Genomic DNA, 26495 nt, shown 5'->3' on the forward strand with positions numbered 1-26495 from the left:
TGTAATCCCAGCTACTTTGGAGGCTGAGGCAGGAGAATCACTTGAACCCAGGAGGTGGAGGTTGCAGTGAGCCGAGATGGCACCATTGCACTCCAGCCTGGGCAACAAGAGCAAAACTCCGTCTCAAAAAAAAAAAAAAAAAAGAAAAGAAATGAGTTATTGGCTTTTAACAACACCAACACATTTACTCATTTATTCAAGCATATAATATGTCTAAAATGTTTCAGAATTGATTTGCCAATGCCATTACATAAACAAACCTACCAAAGAGACTTAAGAATTTGTTTGAAGTTATCTTCCCACCCCAGCCTCATGGGAGCCTACCTTCTGAACCAGTCTTGACTAGTATGGCTGTTTGCTGGGAGGAAGGTGGCAGCAGAGAGGGAGCACAATACTTGAAATGGAGGTGTGAAATAGCCATGGAAGGGGAAAGGTGTGGGACCTTCAGTTTCAGAAGCAGAAGATAAATTTCCAAGGCTGGAGGAGATACTTGTGTGCTGGCCCAGGTCCACTCGATGGCATATTTTCCTGAAGCCATCTTAGAAGCCTGGGTACAGTAGAGAAGACAGATGGCTGGGATGGCTGGCTGATCCAAAGTTGGGGAACTACCAGGTGGATATGGCAGAAGGACAGAGGGTGAGGATACTGGGGTGCTGGCAAGAGAGTGGTTGACGTCATGAACCCTGGAGTCTGGGCTGAATTGGGGAAGAAATGAAGCCAAGAGAAAGGGATTGACTGGAGCTGTGAAGGGGTTTATTCATGTGATTTCTGGTCACTAAATCTAATAATCTAGGAATAGGCAGTTCAGGGGGCTATGAGGAGAGATAGCACATATCTTTATTTTATTTTATTTATTTATTTATTTGAGACCATGTTTTGCTCTTGTTGCTCATGCTGGAGTGCAATGGCGCGATTTCGGCTCACCAAAACCTCCGCCTCCCAGGTTTAAGCGATTCTCCTGCCTCAGCCTCCTGACTAGCTGGGATTACAGGCATGCACCACCATGCCCCGCTAATTTTTTGTATTTTTAGTAAAGACGGGGTTTCTCCATGTTGGTCAGGCTGGTCTCAAACTCCCAACCTCAGGTGATCTGCCTGCCTCGGCCTCCCAAAGTGCTGGGATTACAGGCGTGAGCCACCACACCCGGCCGGCATGTATCAAATTTGGTTAGCAACAAGATGAGAAGAACTGTACTCAGAGCAACCAAAGAGATCTTTTCCCCAAAGACCAGAGATTGAGGGAGAGAAGACCTAGCTGGCTCAGGCTGAAGAGGGAAACTGTTTAAAGCACATTATTGGCCGGGCGCGGTGGCTCAAGCCTGTAATCCCAGCACTTTGGGAGGCCGAGACGGGCGGATCACGAGGTCAGGAGATCGAGGCCATCCTGGCTAACATGGTGAAACCCCGTCTCTACTAAAAAATACAAAAAACTAGCCGGGCGAGGTGGCGGGCGCCTGTGGTCCCAGCTACTCGGGAGGCTGAGGCAGGAGAATGGCGTAAACCCGGGAGGCGGAGCTTGCAGTGAGCTGAGATCCGGCCACTGCACTCCAGTCCGGGCGACAGAGCGAGACTCCGCCTCAAAAAAAAAAAAAATAAATAAAGCACATTATCGCAATGTATGATCAACAGCTAAGAGGAGTGATCAAATGAAGGGACTTTAGAGATCATTTCACCTGGATGGGCACTTCACTTTTAAGGTCAGGAAATAAAAGTTCAGAGCTGTTAAGCAACTGCCCCATGCCCACCCGCCCCCAGCCTCCGTGGGATTCAAACTCAGGTGTTCTAAATGCCATGTTGGTGGCTCTTTAACGCACTACAATGTTCTGAACCTAGCAAAACATCTGACTGGTTTGTTTTGCCTACTAGTCTTTATTCTCCATCTAGATTTTAAACACAGGGGCAGGAGTGGAATCTTATGCATCAGTGCATTCTCCATAGTTCCTAAGTCAGTCACTGCTCAATGGATCATTTTTTTTTTTTTTTTTTGAGAAGGACTCTTGCTCTGTCGCCCAGTCTGGAGTGCAGTGGCACAACCTCGGCTCACTGCAACCTCCACCTCTTGGGTTCAAGCAATTCTCTGCCTCAGCCTCCTGAGTATCTGGGATTACAGGCCCCTGCCACCACGACTGGCTAATTTTTGCGTTTTTAGTAGAGACGGGGGTTTCACCATCTTGGCCAGGCTGGTCTTGACCTCCTGACCTCCTGACCTCCTGACCTCCTGATCCACCCACCTCGGCCTCCCAGTGCTGGGATTACAAGCATGAGCCACCACTCCTGGTCTTTTTTTTTTTTTTTTTTTTTTTTTTTTTTTTTTTTTTTGAGGCGGAGTCTTGCTCTGTCGCCCAGGCTGGAGTGCAGTGGCCAGATCTCAGCTCACTGCAAGCTCCGCCTCCCGGGTTCCCGCCATTCTCCTGCCTCAGCCTCCCAAGTAGCTGGGACTACAGGCGCCCGCCACCTCGCCCGGCTAGTTTTTTGTATTTTTAGTAGAGACGGGGTTTCACTGTGTTCGCCAGGATGGTCTCGATCTCCTGACCTTGTGATCCGCCCGTCTCAGCCTCCCAAAGTGCTGGGATTACAGGCTTGAGCCACCGCGCCCGGCCTTTTTTTTTTTTTTTTTTTTAAGACAGAGTCTCACTCTGTGACCCAGGCTGGAGTACAGTGGCATGATCTCAGTTCACTGCAACCTCCTGGGCTAAAGCGATCCTCCCACTCCAGCCTCCAGGGTAGCTGGGACTACAGGCATGTGCCACCACACCCGGCTATTTTTGTATTTTTTTGCTAGAGACAGGGTTTCACCACATTGCCAAGACTGGTCTTGTATAGCTGGGCTCAAGGGATCCATGTTGGCCAGGCTGGTTTTGAACTCCTGGCCTCAACTTACCCACCCACCTCAGCCTTCCAAAGGTGTGAGCCACTGCACCTGGCTTAATTTCTGAACAACTTTCAAACAAGGTTTGCTTTTGGGACTTGTCCTTTAAGGATATCCTTTTAGAGATAAAAAGTGGGGTTTTGGCTGGGTGCTTTCTAGATACTTAAAATGCTGACTAATAGTTTTAGGATGTAAGTAAGGTGCGGCACAGGAGAAGGCCATGTGCAAACGCCCTATATAAAGAGTATGGGGGTCGGGTGTGGTGGCTCATGCCTGTAATCCCAGCACTTTGGGAGGCCGAGGTGGGCAGATTGCGAGGTCAGGAGTTCGAGACCAGCCTGGCCAACATGGTGAAACTCGGTCTCTACTAAAAACAGAAAAATTAGCTGGGTGTGGCGGTGGCACCTGTAATCCCAGCTACTCAGGAGGCTGAGGCAGGAGAATCGCTTGAACTAGGGAGGCGAAGGTTGCAGTGAGCCGAGACTGGTTCACTGCACTCTAACCTGGGTGACAGAGCAAGACTCCATCTCAAAAAAAAAAAAAAAAAAAAAAAAAGAGCATCTAGGAACTCTCTGTACTCTCTGCTCAATTTCTCTGTAAATCTGTTTTAAAATATTTTAAAAATACTCCTACACTGGGATTGCAATAAAATTTGTGTTGTCACGTGGTTCTAATCACTAGTAATCCAGGTAGTGATGGTGGCTGAAAGTTTAAAAGTGATAATGAAAAATGTGCTAGAAAACTTTCAATCCCATGTGATAGAAAAAAAGTAGTCAAAATAGGGCTCCTAGCATAAGCTGGAGTGACCCCCCTTTAAATGACTCCAGCATGTTGACATGACAGGCTGCAGCTGGCCGACTTTGCTTGGTGCTCAGGAGAGGCTATTGGAAAGAAAAGGCGGATAAAAAATATCTGTTCACATAAAATTATGCAGTTAACCAATCAAAGGAAACAACTGGTTAGAGAGAAAGAATTTTAATCATCAGGCTAAAAAATTTACAAAACCTCATTGAACATAAGATACGCAACATTAAATTCTGGGTAATACATGCATGCATTGTTATTTCTGTGTGGGAATGCCTCATTCTGAGCAAACCTGACATACAGCAGTAGGACTGACTGTCACTGGGAAGCTTTGACACAACACTTTTTTTTATATAGCACATTCCCAAAATGTGTTTAACACAGAGTTTCATTTTTCAAAATTGATTTGCACATAATTTTAGAGAGAATTATCTATTGGTTAAAATGAGGTATATCTGTGCTGCCATGAAGTGTGCCATGAGAACACACTTCAGTTTCTCTAACCCATTTTTATACATCATAATAAAATTTCATTTTATGAAAAAATAGTTGAATTCATGAGGTATGCATCTTGACCACATGCCCACAGTGTAAGTACCAAGTGTAAGGTCAGTGCATGATGAGTGCACAACACAGTATACCACGAGTAAATGCACTTCCCAGTCATACATCTCCCCCATTACAAAATGTGTCTAATCTCAAAATCCCCGATGAAGTCCTTGTGTGCACAGCCCAGGCTCACCTACGGGTATGTGTATATGTGCAAGGATGGGTATGCCGCCATGGCAGCACAGTCTCTCTTTGTGGCAGGATATCTGCTCCGAGGCCAGTTTGGCTTCATACCTGGAGCTGGCTCTTGGCTGGAGTTTATGGTTCTCTTTGGAGAGCATGATACTGTAAAGCCTGGCTTCTTATTCTGTGCAAATAAGATTTTAAAAAGTTGAATTCACTTTATTTTGCCATTTCTAAAGATGTAATTAGGGTTGGGGTTGGCTTTACAAGGAGTCAGTGAGAAGTATTTGCATTTCTTCCCCGAATATAAAAGTAGTTGACACTGTTATAGAACAGAGGTGAATTGAGCCTTTGTCCTGGTCCCTCAGTCAAATCAAGGTCAACATCAGAAACATTTTTTTTTGAGGTGGAGTCTTGCTCTGTTGCTCAGGCTGGAGTGCAGTGGCACAATCTCAGCTCACTGCAACCTCTGCCTCCTGGGCTCCAGCAATTCTCCTGCCTCAGCCTCCTGAGTAGCTGGGACTACAGGCGTGTGCCACCACACCCGGCTATTTTTGTTTTTTAGTAGAGACGGGGTTTCGCCATTTTGCCCAGGCTGGTCTCAAACTCCTGACCTCAAGTGATCCTCCTGCCTTGGCCTCCCAAAGTGCTGGGATTACAGGTGTGAGCCACTGTGCCTGGTCACCCAAAGTGTTGGGATTACAGGCGTGGGCCACCACACTGGCCAACATGGGCAACATTTTAATTGCCCTAAAAAGCAGAAGGACTGCATTTTATAAGCTGTCTAGAAACATTAAACAAAAAAAGAGAAAAACAATCTATCAAGGTGGCAGACTGCCTCATTTTTTTCAATTATGTTTATCTGACATGTTATAGAAGTTAAATACCCACATCTCTGTTACACAAAATCACACTATACATTTTAAGAAAATATGAGGTGGGATAATCACTTGAGCCTGGCAGGCAGAGGTTGCAGTGAGCCGAGATCATGCCACTGCACTCCAGCCTGGGCGACAGAGCAAGACCCTGTCTCAAAAAAAAACCAAAAAAACAAAAAAACAAAAAAAAAGAAATTTTAAGAAAATGAAGTAAAGATAAAGGTTTGGATAACAGTCATCTACTACACTGGATTTAATTGAATTCATGGCTATATGTCAGAACCTAATTAGTATATTTCAGTTCTGGGATATAGTTTTTGCTACTCGTAGGCTTCCAGCAATGAACGCTAAGTGAAGAAAGAGGACAAGCTCATTATTGACTAGTCTGTCAGGACTGAAACTCTCTTTAATTTGACTTTATTTAAGCCTATATTTTCACTGCTCTTCATTTTCTGTCATAATATGGTGATTGGACTATCAGTCTTGTCACTCCTAGAGGATCTTGTCTTCATGTCTTTGAAGGACTTTGCACATAGTAGACACTAGAAGACACTGATAGGTAAATGAGAGCATCAGTGCAAGAATTCCCAAGCAACAGACTTGGGAAGACAGCAGGGACTCCATCCACTGGGAGAACCATCCACTCTATATCTGGTACACCTAACTTAATCCACTGATTCTCAAGCTGTGTTTCACCCAGACTCATGTGAACAACACCTCCTGTACACGTACCCTGGGCTACTAGAAACAACAGCTTACTAGCTGTTTCGCCACTTCTTTTTTTTTGAGATGGAGTCTCACTCTGTCACCCAGGCTGGAGTGCAGTGGCGCAATCTCAGCTCACTGCAATCTCCGCCTCCGGGTTCAAGCAATCCTCCTGCCTCAGCCTCCCAAGTGGCTGGGACTACAGGCGCCTGCCACCACACCTGGCTAATTTTTTGGTTTTTAGTAGAGATGGGGTTTCACCATGTTGGCCAGGCTGGTCTCGAACTCCTGACCTCAGGTTATCTGCCTGCCTTGGCCTCCCAAAGTGCTGAGATTACAGGCGTGAGCCACCATGCCCGGCCTCGCCACCTCTTTTTTCCTCCCTTTCAGGAAAAAACGTGTGAGTGCAAATGAGCATGACGAATGTTATTATAGGGATAAATACGAATTCATTCAAACTTATTATTTTTAAAATTTTTCTATATTTTATTTATTTATTTATTTAGAGACAGAGTCTCACTCTGTCGCCCAGGCTGGAGTGCAGTGGTGCAATCTTGGCTCACTGCAAACTCTGCCTCCTGGATTCAAGTGATTCTCCTGCCTCAGCCTCCCGAGTAGCTGGGGTTCAAGCATGCACCACTATACCCAGCTAATTTTTATATTTTTAGTTGAGACAGGGTTTGGCCATGTTGGCCAGGCTGGTCTTGAACTCCTAACCTCAGGTGATCCACTCTCCTCAGCCTCCTAAAGTGCATAGAGTTGTGAGCCACTGCACCTGACCAAACTTACTCTGACATTTTTTTTTTTTTTTTTTTTTTGAGACGGAGTCTCGCTCTGTACTCAGGCTGGAGTGCAATGGCACGATCTCAGCTCACTGCAACTTCTGCCTCCCTGGTTCAAGTGATTCTCCTGCCTCAGCCCCTCCAGTAGCTGGGATTACAGGCGCACACCACCACGCCCGGCTAATTTTTGTATTTTTTTTTTTTTTTTTTTTTTTTTGAGACGGAGTCTTGCTCTGCCGCCCAGGCTGGAGTGCAGTGGCCGGCTCTCAGCTCACTGCAAGCTCCGCCTCCCGGGTTGACGCCATTCTCCTGTCTCAGCCTCCCGAGTAGCTGGGACTACAGGCGCCCGCCTCGTCGCCCGGCTGGTTTTTTGTATTTTTTAGTAGAGACGGGGTTTCACCGTATTAGCCAGGATGGTCTCGATCTCCTGACTTCGTGATCCGCCCGTCTCGGCCTCCCAAAGTGCTGGGATTACAGGCTTGAGCCACCGCGCCCGGCCCTAATTTTTGTATTTTTAATAGAGATGGGGTTTCACCATGTTAGCCAGGCTGGTCTCTAACTCCTGACCTCAAATCATCTGCCTGCCTTGGCCTCCCAAAGTGCTGGGATTACAGGTGTGAGCCACTGTGGCTGGCCTAAAACTTATTCTTTTAAAAAAGCAAATAATTCACAAAACTTGGTACTGAACGGTCAGTGGTAACTGTAGCCTGAGGGTGCAAAATACCTTAGATGTGCACCTGAGCAGAACAAATCCGAGAAGGTAAAACTGGACTGTGCATCACCGCCCCTCCAAATTACATAATACATTTGATAACTAATTAAAATTCATCACTGGCATGTAACTATATACAGTATATTAGGTGAAGTACCTGCATTCTCCCTTTATTCTTAGGCAGAATCAGGGTGGCCATTGATGGGTCCAGGGAGGTGTCTTTGTCTCTTCTATTTAAATTTGTCTAAAATAAATGAACATATCCTCACTAAATTTTCCACTTGAGCAAGTGTGATTACAGTGAATATACATTATTTATTTGCTTATTAATATATGTTAATTCATTACGATACTCTCACAGAAAAGGACAGGCAAAACATAATTCAAAGAAGGAAAAACAGTTCGAAGGAGGAAAAGTGACTAATGTACTGAGTGCCTATGATATACCAGGTGCTTTACACTTTCACACTAATTCACACAACCTTAGGATGTAGATATTATCACCTCAGTATTTCAGGTGCAGAAACTTAGCCCCGGGGTGGTCAGACGACTCACAGAATATTAAACAGTGGGGCTGGAAGTTTGAACTCAAGGCAGACTTCAAAATTTATGCTCTTGCCACCAGCTGTGCTCTGTGGGGATTCCCCAGTATTGCACAGTGAGAGCTCATTATAGCACTGTTAACCATAGGGTAGTGTTCCACATGAGGAGGGCCCATTTTGCATCCCATCCCCTAAGAATCAGCTACTATTGTACCAAAACATTTTTTCTTCTTTTTTTTTGCAGGGGGACAAAGTCTCACTGTCATCTAGGGTGGAGTGCAGTGGCAGGATCACAGCTCACTGTAACCTTAAACTCCTGGACTCAAGTGATTCTCCCACCTCAGCCTCCCAAGTAGCTAGGACTACAGGGGCAGGCTACCACATCCAGGTAATTTTTAAAGTTTTTTTTTTTTTTTTTTTTTTTTCAGACGGAGTCTTGCTTTGTTGCCCAGGCTGGAGTGCAGTGGCGTGATCTCGGCTCACTGCAAGCTCCGCCGCCTCCCAGGTTCACGCCATTCTCCTGCCTCAGCCTCCCTAGAAGCTGGGACTACAGGCGCCCGTGACCACGCCCAGCTAATATTTTTGTATTTTTAGTAGAGACGGGGTTTCACTGTGTTCGCCAGGATGGTCTTGATCTCCTGACCTCGTGATCCGCCCGCCTCGGCCTCCCAAAGTGCTAGGATTACAGGCGTGAGCCACCGCGCCCGGCCCTAGTTTTAAAAATTTTTTGTAGAGATAGGATCTTGCTATGTTGCTCAGGCTGGTCTCAACTTCCCGGCCTCAAGTGATCCTCCCACCTTTGCCTCCCAAAGTGCTGGGATTACAGGTGTGAGCTACTGTACTTGACCTGAAAACCCTTTTTTTTCTTCTTTTTTTTGAGACAGGGTCTTGCTGTGTCACCCAGGCTGGGGTGCAGTGGTAGGATCACAGCTCACTGCAGTCTTGACCTTTCAGGCTGAAGCGATCCTCCTACCTCAGCCTCCCAAGTAGCTAGGACTATAAGCATGCACCACCATGCCTAGCTAATTTTTTTTTTCTTTTTGGAGACAGAGTCTCACTCTGTTGCCTAGGCTGGAGTGCAATGGTGCAATCTCAGCTCACTGCAACTTCTGCCTCCTGGGTTCAAGCAATTCTTGTGACTCAGCTTCCTGAGTAGCTGGGACTACAGGCACATGCCATCATGCTCAGCCAATATTTTTTTTTTTTCTTTTTTGAGGGAGTCTCGCTCATTGCCCAGGCTGGAGTGCAATGGTGTGATCCCAGCTCACTGCAACCTCCGCCTCCCGGGTTCAAGCGATTCTCCTGCCTCAGCCTCCTGAGGAGCTGGGATTACAGGTGTGCACCACCACATCTGGCTAATTTTGTATTTTTAGTAGAGATGGGGTTTCACCACATTGGCCAGGCTGGTGTCGAACTCCTGACCTCAGGTGATCCACCTGCCTTGGCCTCTGAAAGTGCTGGGATTACAGGCGTTAGCCACCACGCCCGGCCTAATTTTTGTATTTTTTGTAGAGATGGGGTTTCACCATTTTGGCCAGGCTGGCCTTGAACTCCCGGCCTCATGTGATCCATCTGCCTTGTCCTCCCAAAGTGCTGGGATTACAGGCGTGAGGAGCTGCGCCGGACCAAACTTATTCTTTTTTTAAAAAAGCAAATAATTGGCTGGGCACAGAGGCTCACGCCTGTAATCCCAGCACTTTGGGAGGCTGAGGCGGGAAGATCACCTGAGGTCAGAAGTTCGAGACCAGCCTGACCCGCATGAAGAAACCCCATCTCTACTAAAAATACGAAAATTAGCCAGGCATGGTGGCACATACCTGTAATCCCAGCTACTGGGGAGGCTTAGGCAGGAGAATCGCTTGAACCTGGGAGGCAGAGGTTGCGGTGAGCCGAGATTGTGCCATTGCACTCCAGCCTGGGCAACAAGAGTGAAACTCCATCTCAAAATAACAACAACAAAAAGCAAATAATTCACAAACCTTGGTACCGAATGGTCAGTGGTAACACTGCATGTGAAGCACTCCTCATAATTCATGGCAACACTCTGTGTGTTGTTAACCTCGTAAGGCTGAGAACAGGTGCATTATTCCCTGTTACTTTCTTACCTGACATGTTGCCATGGCGTTTCAAAATAATGGCTGCCTAAAAAATGTTCGTTGAAATGAAATGAAATTTTCAATGGCAAGCTTTTAGCCTAGGTGGGCTCCTTCCAGCCCTGCTATGCCCCAGGGGCCAGGTGGTTTGTAGCCTGAGGATGCAAAATGCCTTAGATGTGCACCTGAGCAGAACAAATCCAAGAAGGTAAAACTGGACTGTGCATCACCGCCCCTCCAAATTACATAATACATTTAAGAACTAATTAAAATTCATCACTGGCATGTAACTATGTACAGTATATCAGGTGAAGTACCTGCATTCTCCCTTTATTCTTAGGCAGAATCAGGGTGGCCATTGATGGGTCCAGGGAGGTGTCTTTGTCTCTTCTATTTAAATTTGTCTAAAATAAATGAACATATCCTCACTAAATTTTCCACTTGAACAAGTGCGATTACATTGAATATACATTATTTGTTTGCTTCTTATTCATACATGTCGATTCACTATGATATTCCCACACAAAAGGACAGGCAAAACATAATTCAAAGAAGGAAAAACAATTCAAAAGAGGAAAAGTGACTAATGTACTGAGTGCCTATGATATGCCAGGTGCTTTACACTTTCACACTAATTCACACAACCTTAGGATGTAGATATTATCACCTCAGTATTTTAGATGCAGAAACTTAGCCCCGGGGTGGTCAGATGACTCACAGAATATTAAACAGTGGGGCTGAAATTTGAACTCAAAGCAGACTTCAAAATTTATGCTCTTGTCACCAGCTGTGCTCTGTGGGGATTCCCCAGTATTGCACAGTGAGACCTCATTACAGTACTCTTTTTTTTGAGACAGTTTCACTCTTGTCACCCAGGCTGGAGTGCAATGGTGCAATCTCAGCTCACAGCAACCTCCACCTCTTGAGTTCAAGCGATTCTCCTGCCTCAGCTTCCCGAGTAGCTGGAATTACAGGCGCCTGCCACCACGCCTGGCTAATTTTTGTATGTTTAGTGAAGACAGGGTTTCACCATGTTGGCTGGGCTGGTCTCGAACTCCTGACGTCAGGTGATCCACCCACTTTGGCCTCCCAAAGTGCTGGGATTACAGGCATGAGCCACCGTGCCCGGGCAGCACTGTTAACCATAGGGTAGTGTTTCACATGAGGAGGGCCCATTTTGCACCCTATCCCCTAAGAATCGGCTAACTATTGTACCAAAACCATTCTTTTTTTTGGGGGGGGGGGGGACAAAGTCTCACTCTGTCGCCTAGGGTGGAATGCAGTGGTAGGATCACAGCTCACCGTAACCTTAAAACTCCTGGACTCAAGTGATTCTCCCACCTCAGCCTCCCAAGTAGCTAGGACTACAGGAGGGGCAGGCTACTACATCCAGCTAAGTTTTTTTTTTTTTTTTTTTTTTTTTTTGAGATGGAGTCTTGCTGTATTGCCCAGGCTGGAGTGCAGTGGCGTGACCTCGGCTCACTGCAACCTCCACCTCCCAGGTTCAAGTGATTCTCCTGCCTTGGCCTCCCGAGTAGCTGGGACTACAGGGATGTGCCACCACGCCTAGCTAATTTTTTGTATTTTTAGTAGAGACGGGGTTTCACCATGTTAGCTAGGATGGTCTCAATCTCCTGACCGCATGATCTGCCTGTCTCAGCCTCCCAAAGTGTTGGGATTACAGGCATGAGCCATTGCACCCAGCCCGCATCCAGCTAAATTTTAAAATTTTTTGTAGAGATAGGATCTTGCTATGTTGCTCAGGCTGGTCTTGAACTCCTGGCCTCAAGTGATCCTCCCACCTTTTCCTCCAAAGTGCTGGGATTACAGGCTTGAGCCACCGCGCCCGGCCCCCGCTTTTTTTTTTAAGCAGGGTCTTGCTGTGTCACCCAGGCTGGAGTGCAGTGGCCAGATCTCAGCTCACTGCAAGCTCCGCCTCCCGGGTTTACGCCATTCTCCTGCCTCAGCCTCCCGAGTAGCTGGGACTATAGGCGCCCGCCAGGTCGCCCGGCTAGTTTTTTGTATTTTTAGTAGAGACGGGGTTTCACCATGTCAGCCAGGATGGTCTCGATCTCCTGACCTCGTGATCCGCCCGTCTCGGCCTCCCAAAGTGCTGGGATTACAGGCTTGAGCCACCGCGCCCGGCCCCCGCTTTTTTTTTAAGCAGGGTCTTGCCCTGTCACCCAGGCTGGGGTGCGGTGGCAGGATCACAGCTCACTGTAGCCTTGACCTTTCAGGCTCAAGCGATCCTCCCACCTCAGCCTCTCAAGTAGCGAGGACTATAAGCATACACCACAATGCATAGCTGATTTTTTTTCTTCTTCTTTTTTTGAGACAGAGTCTTGCTCTGTCGCCCGAGCTGGAGTGCAATGGTGCAATCTCAGCTCACTGCAACTTCTGCCTCCTGGGTTCAAGCAATTCTTGTGACTCAGCTTCCTGAGTAGCTGAGACTACAGGCACACACCACCACGCCCAGCTAATTTTTGTATTTTTAGTAGAGATGGGGTTTCTCCATATTGGCCAGGCTGGTCTTGAACTCCTGGTCTCATGTGATCCACCCATCTTGTCCTCTCACAGTGCTGGGATTACAGGTATGAGCTACTGTGTCCAGCCATGTCTAGCTAATTTGTAAAAAATTTTTTGTAGAGATGGGGTCTTGCTATGTTGCCAGGGCTAGTCTCAAACTTCTGGACCCAAGCAATCCTCCTCTCTCAGCCTCCCAAAGTGCTGGGATTACAGGTGTGAGCCACCATGCCTGGCCACCCAGGCTGGAGTACAGTGGTATGATCATGGCTCACTGGAGCCTCCAACTCTGGTCTCATGTGATCTGACCACCTCAGTGTCTCAAATAGGTGGGACTATGTGCACCACTATACCCAGCTATTTTTTGTTTATTTTTTTGTAGAGATGAGGTCTCACTATGTTGTGTAGGCTGGTCTTGAACTCCTGGGCTCAAATGATCCTCCTGCCTCAGCTTTCCAAAGTGTTGGGTTTGGCTAGGCACAATGGCTCACACCTGTAATCCCAGCACTTTGGTAGGCTGAGGCAGGCAGATCACCTGAGGTCAGGAGTTCAAAACCAGCCTTGCCAACATGGTGAGACCTCGTCTGTACTAAAAATACAAAAATTAGCCAGGCAAGGTGGCAGGTGCCTGTAATCTCAGCTCCATGGGAGGCTGAGGCAGGAGAATCACTTGAACCCGGGAGGTGGAGGTTGTAGTGAGCTGAGATTATGCCACTGAACTCAAGCCTGCGTGACAGAATGAGACTTTTGTTTCCTTTTTTGTGTCAAAAAAAGAAACAAAAAAGAAAACACACAAAGTGTTGGGCTTTCAGGTGTGAGCCACCATGCCTGTGAGCCACCATGCCTGTGAGCCACCATGCCTGTGAGCCACCATGCCTGGACAGCCTATTTTTTTTACAATAAAAAAATCAAGGATTTTGGCCAGGCATGGTAGCTCATGCCTATAATCCCAGCACTTTGGGAGGCCAAAGTGGGTAGATTACTTGAGCTTAGCAGTTTGAGACTAGCCTGGGCAACATGTCGAAACCCTGCATCTAATAAAAATACAAAAATTAGCCAAGCATGGTGGTAGGCACCTGTAATCCCAGCTACTCCAGAGGCTGAGGCCCGAGAATCACTTGAACCCAAGAGGTGGAAGCTGCACTCCAGCCTGGGTAACAGAGTAAGACTCTATCTCAAAAAAAGAAAAAAAGGCTGGGCGCGGTGGCTCAAGCCTGTAATCCCAGCACTTTGGGAGGCCGAGATGGGCAGATCACGAGGTCAGAAGATCGAGACCATCCTGGCTAACACGGTGAAACCCCATCTCTACTAAAAATACAAAAAACTAGCCGGGCGAGGTGGTGGGCGCCTGTAGTCCCAGCTACTCGGGAGGCTGAGGCAGGAGACTGGCATAAACCCGGGAGGCGGAGCTTGCAGTGAGCTGAGATCCGGCCACTGCACTCCAGCCTGGGGGATAGAGCAAGACTCTTTCTCAAAAAAAAAAAAGAAAAAAAAATCAAAGATTTTATTGCCATAAAACTATAAAGTACTAAACATTGGTTGAGTGTCTCTCCTCTGTGTTGCCACTGCATCCTACTCTGTGATACAATTTCCTACTTACTTGCTGAAATCTCCACGGGAGTCTGAAGTCCCTGAGGCAGGGATAGTATTTTATTCAAGGTTGCATTCACAGCACCCAGTAAAGGGACTGGCATGTAGTAGGTGCCCAATAAAATTCGTTGATTTATTTTAAAATAAAATTTGCTGATTGAGTAGATGGGTGGGTAGATGGATGAATGGATGGCAAGTAAGGCAGCCCATTCTTATGTTCTTGGTGTAAAATCACAAATCACCAATATTTGATTCCAGACTTCAGTCATGTCTAATCCAAAGCAGTGTCAATGTCTCCCCCAGTTTTAATGTTTTCTTGCTCCCAGTGGCACTGTCAGGTTAGGGTAACATAAATGGCTACTACATTTGTCACCTTGTGGGAGAGAGGTGCTAATCTGAGAGGTTAGAGAATTTGTGTGACAAAGAGTCAAAAACAAAAATACTACCTCATTTAACCTCGGGTTTTCACTTCTCATTGGTAAAAAACTGGAATTCTCTGAGTTTTTGAAAAAGGCTGGATGATTTTGCAGAGTAGAAGCAAATCCTGCCCTTTCCTAGGATTGAGTAAAAAAAGAATCTTTTTCAATTGATCTATTCAAAATTGATTCAATTTACCCAACAGCAAAACTTGTACCTCTGAAAGCACATTTGTCTTTAGAAAGCAGAGGGTATGGTATGAGTGTGGCAGCTTGGACAAAGATTGATGAGCTATCCAGCTGTCTGAGCCTGGACCAGGCCTGGCCCCCAGCCATCCATCTACTCCTGACTAGCTCTGGCCACTACCATTCCAGTACCATGTCTTTCCTCTGGAAATTCAGACTTGGCTAAAACCCAGACTTCCTATGCCAGAGTATAAGAGAGGATCAGTGGACCAAGGCTGAAACCTGCTCAGAGATGCCCAGAGGGCCCCCGGAAGGTTCTGATCCCAAAACAGAAAGTTTCCTCCTGCCCCAATCTCCATCACCTTTTTGGTTTAGCGTAAACTTTAACCCCCTTTCCTTCTCCCTCTATGGAATGCTCTGAAACCAGACAGTAGAAATAGCCAGCAAGGCTTTCTTACTGAGGTATCTTCTGTTAACTTCCACATCAAAGTTTTTTTCTGATACTGCTCATTTCGCTGTTTCCTAGTCTGAAGTGACTTCTTTTTTTTCTTCTTAAACATCTTCTTCTTCTGAGTCAGCTATTCCGGAAAGTAGAGAAACTGGTCATTGAGGATTCTAGAACTAGGACTACCCACATATGGCACTCTTCATGCAACGCTCAAGACACAAAGGCTAACTCGGTATGCAGCCTCATGGTGTTGGTTTGGAGAATAAACAAACAGTTCAGTTCCCTCCTTACTGGAGGATGCTTCCTACTTAATACCCCCAAATCCCACTGTTATCGATAAACTGCCAAAGGGGTACTTATGGTTGGGCACCTGTAATCCCAACACTTTGGGAGGCTGAAGCGGGTGGATCACTTGAGGTCAAGAGTTCGATACCATCCTGGCCAACATGGTGAAACCCCATCTCTACTAAAAATACAAAAATTAGCCGGGCAAGGTGGCAGGTGACTGTAATCCCAGTTACTCAGGAGGCTGAGGTAGAAGAATTGCTTGAACCCGGGAGGTGGAGGTTGCGGTGAGCTGAGATCATGCCACTGCACTCCATCCTGGGTGACAGAGTGAGACTCCATCTCAAAAAAAAAAAAAAAAGGCCCGGTGCGGCGGCTCACGCCTGTAACCCCAGCACTTTGGGAGGCCAAGGCAGGCAGATCACGAGGTCAGGAGTTTGAAACCAGGATGGCCAACCATCTCTACTAAAAATACAAAAATTAGCCAGGCGTGGTGGCGTGTGCCTGTAATCCCAGCTACTCAGGAGGCTGAGGCGGAGAACTGCTTGAACCCAGAAGGTGGAAGTTTGTACCACCGCACTCCAGCCTGGGAGGCAGAGCCAGGCTCCATCTCAAAACAACAAGGACAACAACAACAAAAAAGCCCCACAGCCTGTGGTCCCAGCTACTCGGGAGGCTGAGGCAGGAGAACGGCGTAAACCCGGGAGGCGGAGCTTGCAGTGAGCTGAGATCCGGCCACCGCACTCCAGCCTGGGAGGCAGAGCCAGACTCCGTCTCAAAACAACAAGGACAACAACAACAAAAAAGCCCCACAAAGGGGCACTTACACCAATAACCAAATATCTGTGATTTACAATATGAAATCAGATTACTTATGGCAATAATGTCAGGTCCAGACAATAATGATCATTAGACGTGTGGTTAAAATATTCAGTTTGGGTGTTACCTTAAGGTGGCCTTAATAATGAAGCAAGAAAGTTATAAAGGACAAAACAAGGGACTTTAGGGCAGGGTGACTAGTTAGGACACTGTTGTATATTTTCTGCGAGTCTTAGGACAGTTGGAAAATTCCAACAAATTGGCTGGCAGTGTCATGATTCTTTTTAAGGCTGCTATTTCCTGGGTATAAGAGTTCAGCTCACCTCATCTGCTATGTTTGCTAGGTGAACAGGAAGACCATCTGAGAGAGAACTGTCAGAGCCACTGGTGCTGTTTCCAAAAGAAAAAAGAGGAAATAACTGTCATTGATATGTCTAGGAAGCATAACATTTACCAGACCAGCTGTATGGGATTAAGATTAGGATATCTTCTAGTCTACTATTTCTCTCATTGTCTATGCTTCAATTACTAAAAATTATTATTTTCTTCCTTTTTTATATTTTTGGGACAGGGTCTCACTCTGTCACCCAGGCTGGAGTGCAGTACTGTGATCACAGATCACTGCAGCCTTGACCTCCCAGGCTCAAGAGATCCTCCCACCTCAGCCTTCTGAGCAGCTGGGACTACAGGCTCATGCCACCATGCCTGACTAATTTTTAAAATTCTTGTAGTCACAGGGTCCCACTATGTTGCCTGGGCTGGTCTTGAACTTTTGTGTTTAAGCGATCCTCTTGCCTCAGCCTCCTAAAGTACTGAGATTACAGGTATGAGCAACTGCGCCTGAGCAATTACTAAGAATTCTTGATGGCCACATGCGGTGGAGCATGCCTGTAATCCCAGCATTTTGGGAGGCCGAGGTGGGTGGATCACCTGAAGTCAGGAGTTTGAGACCACCCTGACTAAAATGGTGAAACCGTGTCTCTACGAAATACAAAAAAATTATCTGGGTGTGGTGGCGCACACCTGTAGTCCCAGCTACTCAGGAGGCTGAGGCAGGAGAATCGCTTGAACCTGGGAGGCAGAGGTTGCAGTGAGCCAAGACTGCGCCATTGCACTCCAGCCTAGGCAACAAGAGTGAAGCTGTCTCAAAAAAAAAAAAAAAAAAAGAATTTTTTTTGAGACGGAGTCTCACTCTGTCAACCTCCCGAGTAGCTGAAACTACAGGCACCCGCCATCACGCCCAGCTAATTTTTTGTATTTTTAGAGACGGGGTTTCACCGTGTTAGCCAGGATGGTCTCGATCTCCTGACTTCATGATCTGCCCACCTTGGCCTCCCGAAGTGCTGGGATAACAGGCATGAGCCACCGCACCCAGCCCCAAAAAAAGAATTCTTGACAAGCACATTCATCCATTCACTCCAAACACCTACTGCGTGCCAAGCAGTGTGTTAGGCACAGGGAGCACAGATGAACAAGGCAGAGCCTCTGGCACCAAAGGGTTTGCAATCCATATGGCAAAGCAAATACTGGCCAGATGGGCAAAATCGCCCTTGGTGGAGGTTGTGAGAGGCCACAGGATTCTCAACGTGCAGGCCTAGAGAAGAGTAGAGAACTGTCATTTGTTTGAAAACAAGGGATCTGTGGCCGGGCGCGGTGGCTCAAGCCTATAATCCCAGCACTTTGGGAGGCCGAGACGGACGGATCACGAGGTCAGGAGATCGAGACCATCCTGGCTAACCCAGTGAAACCCCGTCTCTACTAAAAATACAAAAAAAAAAAAAAAAAAAAAAAAAACTAGCCGGGCGAGGTTGCGGGTGCCTGTAGTCCCAGCTACTCGGGAGGCTGAGGCAGGAGAATGGCGTAAACCCGGGAGGTGGAGCTTGCAGTGAGCTGAGATCCGGCCACTGCACTCCAGTCCGGGTGACAGAGCGAGACTCCGCCTCAAAAAAAAAAAAAAAAAAAAAAAAAGGAAAACAAGGGATCTTTCTCATTTATTCCTCTTTGGCTGGTACCAATTCAGAAATCCAGGATCCTAACAGGTACTTTGAAGAAATGTATTCAATATATAAACAAATGCATTTAATAAACAATCTGAGCCTGGGTGACACAGTAAGTCGCTGTATCTACAAAAAAAAATTTTGTTTTAATTAGCTGGTAGTGGTGGTACCTGCCTGTGGTCCCAGACACTTGGGAGACTGAGATAGGAGGACCACTAGTGCCCAGGAAGTTGAGGCTGCAGTGAGCCGAGATTGTGCCACTGCACTCCAGTCTAAGCAAAAGGGCAAGAACCTATCTCAAAAAATATATAAATAACAAAAAGAACCTTCAGGTCAGAGACCAAGATTACTTTTATCACCCCAATTTTCCTTCAAAAGTTTTGAATGAGGCCAGGCATGGTGGCTCATGCCTATAATCCCCACACTTTGTGAGACCAAGGCAGGAGGGATTGCTTGAGGCCAGGAATTAAAGATCAGACTGGGCAACATAGTGATACCCTGTCTCTATTAAAAAAAAAAAAAAAAAAGAAAAAAAAGGTTGGCTGGGCATAGTGGCTCACACCTGTCATCCCAGCACTTTGGGAGGCTGAGGCTCAAAAACCTCTTGAGCCTAGAAATTTAAGACCAGCCTGGGCAACATGGCAAAACCCTGTCTCTACAAAAAAATACAAAAATTAGCCAGGTGTGGTAGTGCACACCTGTAGTCTCAGCTACTGGGAAGGCTGAGCTGGGAGGATCATTTGAGCCCAGGAGTTTGAGGCTACAGTGAGCTGTGATTGCACCACTGACTCTAGCCTGGGCGACAGAGTGACACTCTTTCTAAAAAAAAAAAGGTGTGGATGCTCATTTAGACTAATCTAAAGTCCTCCCTCACAAACTGTGTACTCCCCCTTTCTGCAAGGGCTAGGATGAATGAAAACTCAAATAATCAAACCTTTCTTTCTTCATGTCTTTTGCTTAAGTGTCACATTATATTTTCCTCTTTCCTGGGGTTTAGTTGGCTAGAACCAAGAGCTGTTCTCTATGACGGGGGTCTATACATACAGTTTACTGGCACAAGGCCAGGCGCGGTGGCTCATGCCTGTAATCCCAGCACTTTGGGAGGCCGAGACTGGGCAGATCACTTGAGGTCAGGAATTCAAGACAAGCCTGGCCAACATTGTGAAACTCCATCTCTACTAAAAATACAAAAAAAAATTAGCTGGGTGTGGTAGCGGGTGCCTGTAATTCCAGCTACTCGGGAGACTGAGGCATGAGAATTGCTTGAACCCAGGAGGTGGAGATTGCAATGATGCAGTGAGCCAAGATCGCACCACTACACTCCAGCTTGGGTGACAGAGTGAGACTCCATCTCAAAAACAAACAAAAAACATTTGTTGGTGTAGAGCTCGAATCACATGGGAGAAGTCAGCATTTCAAACCATTCAGCTGCCCAACCCTTCATTTGTTTCTGCTCCCCTCGCTCCTCTCAGTGCACAATAAGTAGTCCCACAGAAAGACAGCAGGAAGAAAACCCCATCTCTGATCTAATTCCCAATTCCCTGTTCTCACAAGGTTTTTTTCTAGTGGACACTGCAAGTCCTGTTGGTAGAAAACGTTAGCAAATGGGACAAAAGCACTAAAAGCAGTGTGTCCCAGAAAGTGTCAAATCCTATGTGTGCATACACAAGGCAAACTCAAACTGGGCTTGTACACTCACAGTCTGCTTTCCTGTGCAATCGTGACAATGGATAGGTGGAACCCCACTGGAGGCTGTGACAGCCGGTCTCTTGAGGCAGAGGCTGGCAAATTGGTTTCAATAATTCTTAACCATGTGCATCAGAGTGTCCCGGCTGAGCCACTAGAATGTAGAGTCTGCCTGTTTCTGAATTGATTCCCCTTGGGCCCTATTTATTTCTTTTTAAATTTTTTAAAAAATAGAGATGGGGTCTCACTATGTTGACCAAGCTGGCCTCCAACTCCTGGCCTCAAGCAATCCTCCCATCTTGGCCTCCCAAAGTGCTGGGATTACAGACATGAGCCATCATGCCTAGCCACACCTTGGCACTATTTCTATGAGTTGATATGCAGAGTACATTTTTTTTTTTTGAGACAAGGTCTCACTGTGTCGCCCAGGTTGGAGTGCAGTCGTGCAATCTTGGCTCACTGCAGCCTTGACCTCCTGGATTCAAATGATCCTCTCACCTTAGCCTCCCAAGTAGCTGGGACAACAGGCATGAATCACCATGCCTGGCTAATTTTTGCATTTCTTGTAGACAGGGTTTCTCCATGTTGCCAAGGCTTGTCTTGAACTCCTGGGCTGAAGTGATCCACCCATCTTGGCCTCCCAAAGTGCTAAGACTACAGGTGTGAGCCACTGCGTCCAGCTGGCATTTTGTTTTTGAGGCTGTATTTGGAGAGGGGTTGGTGCAGAGGTCTTGGTGAGTTAGGCATAGGATTCTAAGAGAGTGGAAGGGATGACATGGTGAATGGGCCACACGACCTGGCCTGATGGCCTACTTTAAGGTCCCTAAAGAAATATTTGTGAGACTCAGAATTGCTTTTGGGCCCAGATGTCATTGTGCCATAGAGTGGATGAAAGAGCCATCCCTTTTCCACTGTCCACCAGAGACTACAGTGCAGCCTCTGTCAGAAGACTTCCACATCAGTCCAGAAGCCTGAAGGTAGCTGGGTCATCCATGAGGCACTTTAGCCGGTAAGCTGGAGTAGAAGGTATTCTTGCACACCTGGGAGACATAACCTTTTGGGGGCTTCCTAAATAGCTGGGGAGACTATGAGGGTAGAGATGAGATTCTGAATGCTTAATTTAAAAAACATTTGGCCGGGCGCGATGGCTCAAGCCTGTAATCCCAGCACTTTGGGAGGCCGAGACGGGCGGATCACGAGGTCAGGAGATCGAGACCATCCTGGCTAACACGGTGAAACCCCGTCTCTACTAAAAAAATACAAAAATTAGCCGGGCAAGATGGCGGGCGCCTGTAGTTCCAGCTACTTGGGAGGCTGAGGCAAGAGAATGGCGTAAACCCGGGAGGCGGAGCTTGCAGTGAGCTGAGATCCAGCCACTGCACTCCAGCCTGGGCGACAGAGCGAGACTCCGTCTCAAAAAAAAAAAAAAAAAAAAAAAAAAAAACAAAAAAACAAAAAAACATTTATTGAGCTCTTCCTCTGTGCTAGGTACAGAACAGGTACCATTCTAGGTGCATGAGATACAGAGCAAACGAAAAGATCTCTGACTTTGTGGAACCTGTCTCCTAGTAGAGGGAAACAGACAATAAACAACAGATATTGGCTGGGTGTGGTGGCTCACGCCTGTCATCCCAGCACCCTGGGAGGCCAAGGTGGGTGGATCACCTGAGGTCAGGAGTTCAAGACCAGCCTGGGCAACATGGTGAAACCTCATCTCTACTAAAAATACAAAAATTAGATGGCCGGGCGCAGTGGTTCATGCCTGTAATCCCAGGACTTTGGGAGGCCGAAGTGGGCAGATCACCTGAGGTCAGGAGTTCAAGACCAGCCTGACCAGTATGGAGAAATCTCATCTCTACTAAAAATAGAAAACTAGCCAGGCTTGGTGGCACATGCCTGTAATCCTAGCTACTTGGGAGACTAAGGCAGGAGAATCGCTTGAACCCGGAGACAGAGGCTGCAGCGCGTGCAGAGGGCCGAGATTGCACCATTGCACTCTAGCCTGGGCAACAAGAGAGAAATTCTGTCTCAAAAAAAAAAAAAAAAAAAATTAGTGGGACTTAGTGGTGGGTGCCTGTAATCCCAGCTACTTGGGAGACTGAGGCAGAAGAATTGCTCGAACCTGGGAGGCGGAGGTTGCAGTGAGCCGAGATCACGCCATTGGACTCCAGCCTGGGCGACAGAGTGAGACTCCATCTCAAAAAAAAAAAAAGAAAATAGGCCAGGTGCAGTGGCTCATGCCTGTAATCCCAGCACTTTGGGAGGCCAAGGTGGGTGGATCACCTGAGGTCAGGAGTTCACAACCAGCCTGGCCAACATGTTGAAATCGCGTTCTACTAAAAATTAGCCAGCCGCGGTGGTGGGTGCCTGTAATCCCAGCTACTCAGGCGGCTGAGGCAGGAGAATAGCTTGAACCCAGAGACGAAGGTTGCAGTGAGTGGAGATCACGCCATTGTACTCCAGCCTGGGCAGCAAGAGCAAAAGTCTGTCTCAAAAAATAATAATAATAAAAATAAATAAATAAAACAGATACAATAAAGACTTAAATGATATAGAATGACAGAGGCAATAAATGCTATGGAAAAATGTAGAGCACCTAAGGGGGATAAGGAGTGGCAGGAGGGTGAAGGAGGGGAGCAAGCTGTAGCATTAGAGTAACATGTATAGATCATGTTGAAAAAGGCAGCATTTGGCTGGGCGCGGTGGCTCACGCCTGTCATCCCAGCACTTTGGGAGGCTGAGGTGGGCGGATTGCCTGAGGTCAGGAGTTCGAGACCAGCCTAGGCAACACAGTGAAACCCCGTCTCTACTAAAATACAAAAAATTAGCCAGCCATGGCAGCATGCGCCTGTAGTCCCAGCTACTTGGGGGGCTGAGGCAGGAGAATTGCTTGAACCCGGGAGGCGGAGGTTGCAGTGAGCCGAGATCATGCCATTGCACTCCAGCCTCAGCCTGGGTGATAGAGCGAGACTCTGTCTCAAAAAAAAAAAAAAAAAAAAGGGTTAGGGTGGAGGCCATAGAGGTATCAGGAGGCCTATAGCCTTACAGGCCATTGTAGGGTCTTTGGCTTTTTTTAATCTGAGTCGGGGAGATACTGAAGTGCTTTCAACAGATAAATGATATGATCTGATTTAGGTTATTTATTTATTTTTTGAGATGTAGTTTCGCTCTTATTGCCCAGGCTGCAATGGTGTGATCTCGGCTCACTGCAACCTCCGCCTCCCAGTTTCCAGCGATTCTCCTGCTTCAGCCTCCCGAGTAGCTGGGATTACAGGCATGTGCCATCACACCCAACTAATTTTGTATTTTTAGTAGAGATGGGGTTTCTCCCAATAATACAAGTAAAAGGTAATGGAGGCTTAGACCAGAGTAGCAGCAGTGGTTGCGGGGGGATGTGTGAATTGGTTGGATTCTAGATATATTTTGAAATTATAAACACTAGGATTTGCCTGTGGATTGGATATGAGATACAGCCAGACCTACTTGGTCAGGCTGGTCTTGAACTCCTGACCTCAGGTGATCCGCCAGCCTCGGCCTCCCAAAGTCCTGGGATTACAGGTGTGAGCCACTATGCCTGCTTTAGGTTTTTTAAAAAATCACTCTTCTGGGCCGGGCGCAGTGAGTGGCTCAAGCCTGTAATCCCAGCACTTTGGGAGGCCGAGACGGGCGGATCACGAGGTCAGGAGATCGAGACCATCCTGGCTAACCCAGTGAAACCCCGTCACTACTAAAAAATACAAAAAACTAGCCGGGTGAGGTGGCAGGCGCCTGTAGTCCCAGCTACTCGGGAGACTGAGGCAGGAGAATGGCGTAAACCCGGGAGGCGGAGCTTGCAGTGAGCCGAGATCCGGCCACTGCACTCCAGCCTGGGCGACACAGCGAGACTCCGTCTCAAAAAAAAAAAAAAAAAAAAAAAAAGAATCATTCTTCTGGTGTTTTTCAGCCTTGCTGGTCCCTTCTTCTCAGCTGCCTTTGCTAGCTCCTCCCCTGTTAAAGTTGTATTATCCAGCTCAAACCTCAGATTTCTCTATCTGCACTTACTTCCTTGAGATCCCACCAGTCTTTTTTTTTTTTTTTTTTTTTTTCCTGAGATAGTGTCTCACTCTATAGCACAGATTGGAGTACATTAGTGTGGCCATAGCTCACTGCAATCTCGAACTTCTGAGCTCAGCAATCCTCCTGCCTCAGCTTCCAAGTAGCTAGGACTACAGATGCAGGTGCATGTCCCTACCCAAGGCTATTTTCTTTTTTTTTTTTTGAGACCAGAGTCTTACTCTGTCACCCAGGCTGAAATGCAATGGCGCAATCCCAGCTCACAGCAACCTCCACCTCTCGGGTTCAGGCGATCCTTCCTCCTGCCTCAGCCTCCTGAGTAGTTGGGATTACAGGTGCGTACCACCACACCCAGCTAATTTTTGTATTTTTAGTAGAGATGGGGTTTCACAATGTTGGCCAGGCAGGTCTTGAACTCCTGACCTCAAGTGATCTGCCTGCCTCGGCCTCCCAAAGAGCGGGAATTATAGGTGTGAGCCACCTCATCCAGACCCCATCTAGTGTTAAGGTTTAAATATTATCTACCAGGCTGGGCATGGTGGCTCGCGCTTGTAATCGCAGCCCTTTGGGAGGCTGAGGCAAGCAGATCCCTTGAGCTCGGTAGTTAGAGACCAGCCTGGACAACAGGCAAAACCTGTTCTCTACAAAAAATACAAAATTAACCGGGCATGATGGTGCACACCTGTAGTCCCAGCTACTTGGGGAGCTGAGGCAGGAGGATTGCTTGAGCCCAGGAAGTTGAGGATGCAGTGAGCAGAGATCATATCACTGCACTCCAGCCTGGGTGGAGAGCAACACCCTGTCTCAAGAAAAAAAAATCATCTATCCAATGATGACTCTCTCCATTGGTCACTGGACTTCTCCACTGAACTCCAGACCCATATATCCTACTGCTTGTTCGAAGTCTCCACTAAATATATAATGGACATTACAAATTTAACAAGCCTAACACTAGACTCCTGATCTTTACTACCTCCCTAATTTTTTCCACTCCTTTGATCTTTCCCATCTCAGCTAAAGGCAACTCCATCCAACCAATTGTGGAGTCATTCTCTTCTTTTCTCATGCTCATATCCAATCCACAGGCAAATCCTAATGTTTATAATTTCAAAATATATCTAGAATCCAACCAATTCACACATCCCCCCGCAACCACTGCTGCTACTCTGGTCTAAGCCTCCATTACCTTTTACTTGTATTATTGGTCTAAGCCTCCATTATCTTTTACCTATATTATTGTGAGAGCCTCCTATTGAGTCTCCCTGCTTAGAACTTCCCTCTTTACGATCTACTTTTCACACAGCAGCCAGTGTTCTTGTTGAAACTAAAACCTGTCAAATCATGATATTTCTCTACTCAAAACCTTCCAAAGGCTTTCCATCTCCCTTGGAGTGAATGGCAAAGGCTTTGCAGTTCCCTATAAGGCCTTACACAAACTGCCTGCCCAACTCCCTACTCCTTTCTAATGGCTAAAACAGAGGCTGGCAAAGAATACACACTCTTTTGTTTTTTTTTTGTTGTTTGTTTGTTTCTGAGCCTGTCGCCCACACTGGAGTGCAGTGGCATGATCTTGGCTCACTGTAGCCTTAACTTCCGATCCTCCCACCTCAGCCTCCCCAGTATCTAGGACTACAGACATGGATCACCAAGCCCAGCTAATTTTTGTATTTTTTGTAGAAACACGATCTCACTATATCACCCAGGTTAACAACAAAGTATTTAAAAAAACAAAACAAAAAAAAAAAACCACTCTGTTTCTTTGTTACCTGGATTCAATGTCAGACAAAGAGATGTCACTCCAACTTTCTTCTAAATCTACATCTTGTCCAAGTTCATGGAATTTCTTGTGGATTTCCTGTCGTAAAAGCTCCTTAAGCTCTGCTAGACACTGAGTGAACTATGAAAGTGAAGAAAATAACTATTTTGATAATTCATTTTTATTTATTTATTATTATTATTTTTGAGACGGAGTTTGACTCTTGTTGCCCAGGCTGGAGTACAATGGCGCGATCTCAGCTCACTGCAACCTCCACCTCCTGGGTTCAAGCGATTCTTCTGCCTCAGCCTCCCAAATAGTTGGCATTACAGGCATGCGCCACCACACTCAGCAAATTTTGTATTTTTAGTAGAGACAGGGTTTCACCATATTGGTCAGGCTGGTTTCAAACTCCTGACCTCAGGTGACCCACCTGTCTCAGTCTCCCAAAGTGCTGGGATTATAGGCGTGAACCACCATGCCCGGCCCATTTTATTTATTCATCAAATACTTACTAAGTGTATGCTGAAAGGCATTTTATTTATTGCTGCGAACACAAAGATGAATAACCTGCACCCCTGCTAGCAAGGACATGTGAACAGAAAATTACATAAGCTGGA

The 26495-nt window shown here is 46.7% G+C and overlaps 1 protein-coding gene across 2 annotated transcripts in view; it reads right to left on the minus strand.

Moving 5' to 3' along the window:
* Positions 1-3827: 3827 nt before the first annotated feature.
* The window catches only part of AGBL2 (ATP/GTP binding protein like 2), a 57904-nt gene continuing 35236 nt past the window's right edge, over positions 3828-26495 (minus strand). The window contains exons 13-19 of one of the 2 annotated variants that reach the window (XM_030917838.1): positions 25886-26016; positions 16707-16773; positions 15290-15409; positions 14676-14783; positions 10434-10520; positions 7639-7725; positions 3828-4588 (exon numbers count right to left, since the gene is read on the minus strand). In XM_030917838.1, coding sequence (XP_030773698.1) covers positions 4415-4588; positions 7639-7725; positions 10434-10520; positions 14676-14783; positions 15290-15409; positions 16707-16773; positions 25886-26016 — 774 coding nt within the window. In that variant the 3' untranslated portion in view covers positions 3828-4414. The remainder of the gene's footprint in view (positions 4589-7638; positions 7726-10433; positions 10521-14675; positions 14784-15289; positions 15410-16706; positions 16774-25885; positions 26017-26495) is intronic. The other variant, XM_030917839.1, reaches the window with a different exon arrangement.

The sequence above is a fragment of the Rhinopithecus roxellana genome, chromosome 15 (assembly GCF_007565055.1).
Source record: "Rhinopithecus roxellana isolate Shanxi Qingling chromosome 15, ASM756505v1, whole genome shotgun sequence".
Classification (NCBI taxonomy): domain Eukaryota; kingdom Metazoa; phylum Chordata; class Mammalia; order Primates; family Cercopithecidae; genus Rhinopithecus; species Rhinopithecus roxellana.